This window comes from Phalaenopsis equestris, unplaced genomic scaffold (genome assembly GCF_001263595.1).
Source record: "Phalaenopsis equestris unplaced genomic scaffold, ASM126359v1 Scaffold202436, whole genome shotgun sequence".
Lineage (NCBI taxonomy): Eukaryota > Viridiplantae > Streptophyta > Magnoliopsida > Asparagales > Orchidaceae > Phalaenopsis > Phalaenopsis equestris.
The window spans coordinates 15,812-23,486 of record NW_018222139.1 but is presented as its reverse complement, the minus strand read 5'-3'; the positions used below and the strand labels follow the sequence as shown (position 1 = coordinate 23,486).

At 34.1% G+C, this 7,675-nt stretch overlaps 1 protein-coding gene across 1 annotated transcript; it reads right to left on the bottom strand.

Annotated features, from left to right (window-relative positions):
• Positions 1-5,188: 5,188 nt before the first annotated feature.
• LOC110036091 (pathogenesis-related protein 5-like) lies at positions 5,189-6,853 on the bottom strand. Its single transcript, XM_020740449.1, has 2 exons — positions 6,561-6,853; positions 5,189-5,568 (listed from the first exon to the last, which is right to left on the bottom strand). The coding sequence occupies exons 1-2, from the start codon at positions 6,851-6,853 to the stop codon at positions 5,376-5,378; spliced, it is 486 nt and encodes a 161-aa protein (XP_020596108.1). The 3' UTR covers positions 5,189-5,375.
• Positions 6,854-7,675: the final 822 nt, after the last annotated feature.

Below are 7,675 nucleotides of genomic sequence, written 5' to 3'. Positions count from 1 at the left end.
CAACAGAGAGGAGTTATAATGATTTATGCTAACGTCTTTTCTGCAGACGCTGTTAAGTTCTCCTCCCACTGGGCATAGTTCAATATGTTGCATGTAGATTATGCCAACATGATTTTCATGCATGTTGAGTCTTTTTTGGACATTGTTATGTGCTTTTTAGAGCCCTTAGGATAATTTTATAGCAAAAATATTATACGGGCACAAGCTCTAAGGCGCTTGAGGTGTGGAAACACATCGTGGGGACCGGGTGCAGTGCTCATGTCCCATATCTTAATTCCATATTTTCTTTGATGAATAACATCAAAAACCAAATATGTATATGTAGAGCTTGACAATTGTTTTGTTTTTTTTTTGATATGTTGCGAACCTAGTGGCACCTGCTAGTTATTATTTTATTTTTTTCTTGCTTTACTTTCTTTGTGTTGTGTGATTTCCTTTTCATCTGTTAAACCTTGTGTTTTGTCTGAAAATCCAACATTATAACTTATGCTCTTTAAGGACCCTAATATTATAATTAACATTTCTACGAAAAATTCTCATAAAAGATTTAGATTAATCAAAATTTTTGGATTAAAATATTTCATGATTTTAAAACCTACACATTATATTTTTTTTGTGGTATTCAATCTAATTTTAAAATGCTTTGCATGGCATGGCTATCACCCAAGTCCAATTAATAGAGCCACATGCTTAGGACTAGATAACTGCATCATATTGCATATCCCGAGGAGAAGTCTCTGTGCTTCTTTAGCCCGATTGACTCATCATAATTTTTTTACTTAGATGGGTTTTCAACATGCTAAAGTGTTAGATGCTTCTCCAACCTAAATAGGGAGCAAGTCTTTTGTTGAGAGTGTTTTCAACGCTATAGCTAAACCTCTTTTTTTCTTCCTTTTGGTGACATCTTTATCATTTATTTGGTGGGTATAAATTCCACCTCTGTAAGCTCTATTTTTATGGGTGGGGTCATAAGACTTAATGTTTTCTTCTTTTGATCTTAGGGCTACCAAGATTTTCTTGGATAATGTAATTCACTAATTGCTAATAAGGGATTTCTGGTTGTGTTAGGTTGACTACCTTCACAACCAAGTAGGCTTAGAGTCTTAATAGCTTGGGATGACAGATCTATGGTATTTTGGTTTGTTTATCTCTACTAAATTAGTATCACTCTACCTCTCTATTGTTGAGCCCATTTGAGCCATGCCAAATTTTTGTGTTTTGTTGTCTTCTTGTAGGCCCAAATTGTGGATAGGCCGCCACCCATTTGGCATGGGCTGATTCACCTTGTGCCCTCATGACCCGGTTAGGCCCTTGAAGCATAGTGGGAACTTATGAGTGGCTTGTTTATTTTGTAGGCCTCGTATATTGATGAGCTGCTACTTATTTGGGATGTGAGATACTCACTCCTACCCCATAGCTTAGCGTTTGAAAGCATTGGGATATTCCTATGAAATAATCATCCTTTTTGGTGACCAATTTACCGGTCATAATAATGTAAGCAAGTCTTCTTTTTTGAGAGTATTCTTGGATATTCTGCTAGATGTAATTAACCAAAAGGATATGTTCCCTTGAAAGTGCTCTTAATCCTAGAACAAAAATAATCTTTTTTGTTCTTCGATTATGGGTGACTTATGTAAGGATTTTCTTAGTGAAGAGTGTGTTTCAAGGTATTTCGATATAATCTTGTTTGAACGTATACTTTCAACCTATCACACCAGGATTACCTATGCATAAGCCATCCATGTTTCTTTTTAAAATTTATTTATCTATTTCTATCATATATCCTATCTTCTTTGATTCTTCTCCTCTTCAGATTATTCTATGATCTGAGATGGAGATTTATTTGGAAAGGGGAATGATATGACGACGATTGACGACATACATATAGATAAGATGGATACTTAAGTTTTTTAAAAAGAACCAAAAACACACTTAAAGCCTTAGTTTCTACCCCAATCCAGATAGAAGCGTAATTCCATATTAAGTATTTTCAATTCTTATGATTGAGTTACATTCTTTAATCCTTCTCATGTAAATCTTATCATTTTTATGATGAGAATAAGCTCCATTCTTCCATATATTTCACCATCTAATGTCAATAGAATTTTGGGGTAGTCACTTATTTTGTATTACTATCAATATAACTCTCTTGGAAGATGTATTATATAGAATGATAACAATAAGTTCCTAATTGCATTAGGTCGACTACCTTCATGGTAAATAAACTCAAATTTTGATAACCAAATATGATAAATCCATTAAATCCTTACTAGGTTATGTCTACCTATGTAGAAATGACTTACATATCATTTAACCCACTCCAATCCATTTCTTCATTCCTTTGATATATTTGCTTGATATAATCTTGTAGGCTCTTGCCAGTTGATAGGGCTCTGTATATTAGAATATGGAGATTCATCCTCTACCTGGTGAGCCAGTTTATTCCTAAAGCACATGTAACCCCAACTGAGATGCTTTTATATTCTTTGATGAACCTACGATAGATGATTGAACATAAACAAAGCTTCTTTAATAAAAATTTTGCTTGGGTATCACCAAAAATATAATTAATTAAAAAGAATATGTTCCATTGAGAGTTCTCTTGTACCCATAGTTAAATGAAATTATAATTATCTAGTAATGGGTGAATATTATTTATAGTTCTTCTTTTTTGAGTTGTATGCAGCAAGTTAGTTTGAAATTATTTTGGACTTTTGTCTCCAATCCATTTCATAAAGACCACACTATGAATACACTTTCCCTTTCGTGTTTGTAATATTTATATTTTTTACATATTCCATCTACTCATCCTTACCTTGATCATTATAGAGAAGAGGCCATTAAGAGAGGACATATAAAACAACCATTAATTATAACGAAAAGGGACACAAATAACCTGCTCAGATGAAAAGCCCATCTTTAATCCTTTACTTGGAACACCAAGCCTAGCTTTTATCTCGTCATTCTTTCAACACTATCCAAAATTTGAGTTCTTCTAATTTTAATCCAAATAAACTTTTTGACAACATTGAAGCCACCGACATGCACTCATCTAGTTGCAAAGTTTGAATGACAAAAGTAGAGAATAAGGAAAAAGAACATGAAAGACCTTGTGAAAATTTTTCTCGTGAATATGTGAGTTAATTTATAGAATATTGAACTAAAATAAAGTGGATAAAATGGTAAGAGGTTATATTTATGAATATAATATTATAATCTATTCTCTTTAAGTTTCATTATCTAGTTTTTATTTACACTAATGAAGGTCAATAAATTTAGCAACGAGTTTCTTGGAAGACTAGAAAATCCATTGATGCTGGCAAAAAAAAAAACAAAAGAAATGCTTAAATGAACCCACCAAATAGAATGAATACAATTATGACTTGTACTCCCCAAGAAAAATATGCATCGCATTGTTTTATTCTTTTCACTTTTGCCTTCAAAAGTTTGAAGAGAATAAGAGAACAAATTGTGAATCCAAATGGCGGGCTTAATAAAAATGAGGAAGATGAGGCAAACTCACCAATCATGTTCTATGAAGAGACTCATTGGTCAATCACGAGATAAACTTGCCATGTTGGGTTCAATTTAAATGCACTCAATAGCTTGATCTAAGGAGTACACAATTATCCAAGTTTAAGGCATGTACCCGCCAAAACTAAGTGAACACACATACGAAGTAGTGAGAAGAGAATCTATGAGGCTTATGGATTTACTTGTCCAATGCAATCACAAAACTTGTTTGATTAAATAAATCCAATGACTTTTCTATATGACAGATACTACTCAAAGTGACAGGCTATACTTCGGGCACTACTTAGAAATAGGATAATATAGAGGGTTGCAATGTTTAACTTTTATATCTTTTACCTATTATATTCTTGAGTTTTTTTATTGATTTTTTTCTCTACTTGTATCCCCCTTAGGTTGTCCAGTTCCATGTAATTTATTATAGTTCTAGCATAATATACAGGCAAAACAAGATTAAGCATGTCTAGTTATATAAAATGTTTAGAATCACGTCATATTTATAATAATTCAAAAATCAACTTACTTTGAATTTTTTTTTAATGTTTTACACTTTTTGTTTGGCCTTTTAAACGCCTTATAAAAAAATTGTTGATTTATTGATGCAATTCTATCTAAAAGTACTGAAGATAAAAGATAACCAGTAAAGGCAGGATGAGAAAACCAGGCCTTCTAAAGTTTAAGGAAGAAAAAATAAAGACAGTAGGTGGCTATTGAAGCTTAACCAACTCAACTGTTACTGGAGAGAAGTGTTTAATATATGTTTGTTAAATTTCAGTACTTCTCAAAAGTAGAAAGCATGAAAAACTAGAGTTTGGTAAAATTTATTCATGCTAACAATTCTTATTGTGCACCACACTGTTGAACTACTCATTAATGTAACCAGCGCTGTATTTGCAACCAAAATAAGCAAAAAAGAAATATCTATAGGTCAAGGCGAATCATTGTGCAAAATGAGGTGGTAAAAAATTGTTTGGTCAAAAAGAAATCATTTCGTTATGTGTCCGTTTGGGGTAGCTTATTTGGTGCGGTGACATTTTGAAAACGCACCTGGCTGTTTTGGTAAACTGCGTTTTGGCAGCTTATGCGTTTTCAAAACGCTGAAAACAGCGTTTTTCACACCGCACCTGTCTAGGTGCGGTGACAGCTTTCTGGCTACGGTCTGGCTTCTCCAAAAAAATAAATATTTGTAATAGCTACCGCACCTAAATCATTGTGCAAAATGAGGTGGTAAGAAATTGTTTGGTCAAAAAGAAATCATTTCCTTATGTCTAAATCACCTAAACTTGTATTTAAATAAAGGGATTTGGCAGTTTTATGGTTTCTAGTCTTCAATCTTTTTATGAACACTTTGATGCATTTTAACAATTGCCCAATTTTGCTTTTAGCATTTTACCACAAGGCTGTATGGCATCTTTCAGTGATATGATTATATTTTATTCCCTCTTTCCTTTACCGAGCTATGTTTTATTCAGAAAAAGGAGCAAAGTTATAATGTTAAATTTGTCATGGAAACCTTAGTTTCTGCAACATGTAAATTCTAGTGCAGCCATTACACAAAATTAAATAAAACATGTAATCTTCAAAAGAAAAATATTCTACCACCAACATACAATGTTTTTACTACTTTCAATAGCATCCTTAAATGGTTAATGTGTCATAAAAAAAGTTTGATATTGATGAGTTTTTCTTTTGTTAAACTGAGTCTCATTTAGAATTGATGACCTTTTCTTCCATCCATATCAGTCGCTTTAGTGCTACCCTTTCTCTTTCTCATCTTTCTCTTGATATTTAATTCTCAGAGTCAACATCTTCTCTTTAGTTTTCCATGTTGCTGGAACTCTTCTTCATTGGAAAAGTGCTTCCAAGAATAAGATTAGGAATAAAGAGGTATCAATAATGCTTGACGAGGAGATCATTTCGGGAGGTTCTTCTCCATCACCAGTGTCATATTCTTGAGGTTCTTCTCCGTTATCGATAACTTCTGATGGTTCTCCATGCATTGGTTGGACTGTTGAGGAATCATCTGATCTTTTCCCTCTACCAATTGTAGAAAAGGAGTTGTCATTTATTGGAAGTTCTGAGTGAGTTCTCATAATTTGAATCAAAGGAAAAATATTGAAATTGCCCATGTTCTTTGCTTTCAACGTAGCTTTGCTCTAAAATAAATATATTTTTGCTCTGACTAAAAAAGTTATGTAATTCGTAAAAAAATTTAGAAAGTAGAAAATTGTGTTGTTTTGAGAAAATGTGATTTGACTAAATCATATTAGAAGTTTGAGCCTAAAAAATGACATGTTAAGAAGGCAGAGAATGTGCCATGATGCTTGGCATCATAAAAAAAACATGGTAAAAAAATCAGACACTCTTACAGGGCTGAGCTTTTGAAGAATATAGGTTAGTATTTTTTTTTGAGACAATATGAGACAATGCAACCTAACCAGTGGAGAAATATTGCCAAAAATTTGCTTTAAATAGGTGCCACATATAGGATTACCAGTTTTACAACTGGTCAATTCAACTAATTCAAGCCATCTTAAAATTTCAGGGATTTGAAATACTTAGGATTTGTTTAGGATCACTTATATTTTTAGCTTTTGTTTATACTTTTATTTAAAAAGAAAATTTGTTTTATAAATTAACTTGTTTTAAAAGCATTCAAAACATAGTTATTTTGAGTGTTTTTAAAAATAATAAAATTTATTAAAATATATCCAATATATTTTATATCAAGTAAAAATATAAATAAAAAATAAAAATAGTGATCCCAAACAGGGGATGACTGCTATAAGAAGTTTTCAGTTCAATTAAACTTCTGTTCACCTTTGTGTGAAAGAAACTGCACGACATAATCAACTCTTATGAGGATGACCAGCATAAATCCTACCACATGAAATGTAAATGAGCTTACAAAAGAAATGAATAAGAACTGAGACCTGAGGCTAAGGAATAATGGCCATAGAGATGCAACGCTGGGATTTTATGATGACGACTCTACATAAAATGCCTTTGTTATGTTTCATAGAATTCACCTGTTATAGTTGGGACAGAATAAAATGATATACTCTTGTGCCTTGCAGGTGAAAGTACTCGTTCTGTCATCAAAAGCGTAGCTGTAGGCATTGGGGCATGCGTTCTTGAAGATGCTGGAGTAATTTGATGGCTTGCAGGTGCTTGGACTTGCAAATTTTCCGCTACAACAATATTGATCAAGTCCAAATGCATCACATGCACTCCTGCAGGCTACCACTCCACCTTCTCCGTTCTCATCAACATCGACCACCTGAAGCTCCTTCGGACAATCTGAGAATATCATGGAAGTCATGCTCGTACGCTCTTCTACGTTATGAAGGCATTTTTTTTCTCAGAAATTATTTTCTAGCACTCAAATAATAAATCCTGCTATTTAAATTTTATTAGAGAGGGGGATTTGCATACATACGGTCCAATTTCTTCCGGTTAGTCATATCTGTTATTTTGACCCTCAATTATTGAATTAAGATAAAATGGCACTTTTGTAATGTGGTACCGCTCACCTACCGCATCTCATCTACCTCCCACCTACCGCTCACATACCTCCCACCTACCGCTCTCTTGCTTCTATAAATAGAGAGGGTGTGAGGCTTAGGAGAGCAAGGGAAGAAATCTTAAGGGTGTGAGGCTTAGGAGAGGCAAGGGAGAAGAGATCTAAAGCTACCACAAATGAGGAGAGAATAGCTAGAGAGCTAGAAAAGAGGAGAGCATCTTAAGACATTGTATCAAGGTGTCGCTTGAGAGGGAGGCCATCGAAGGAAGATGAGGGCTCATCTCTATGTATAAGCTATGTATTCTCCATTTCTTTTGCCTTAGTGAAATATTTGATTGATTCCCTCCCGTGGACGTAGATCCAGTTGGATCGAACCACGTAAACGATCTGTGTTTGCTTGTGTTCTTTTTCGTCTCATTTCTATGCCAGGAAGTACATATCTCACAACAATTGTCACAGTCCAGTCTGTGGGAAGATCCATACTTCTTGGCTTGAGGTGTTCGCGTAAAGGTGTTCAAGGTGTTCGCGGCCAGCGACGAAGAAGAGGAGTTCGGCATTCATGAACAGAGGAGCAAATGGATCGCGCCGCAGGGAGCTGAATCGCGACCGATTCGGTGTGCA

Excerpts from the sequence above, each read along its gene's own strand:
- LOC110036091 (XM_020740449.1), bottom strand. The coding sequence starts at position 6,853 with ATGACTTCCATGATATTCTCAGATTGTCCGAAGGAGCTTCAGGTGGTC. Across the intron at positions 5,569-6,560 it reads TTCTGTCCCAACTATAACAG|AGGGAAAAGATCAGATGATT; the intron begins GTGAATTCTATG and ends TACAATTGGTAG.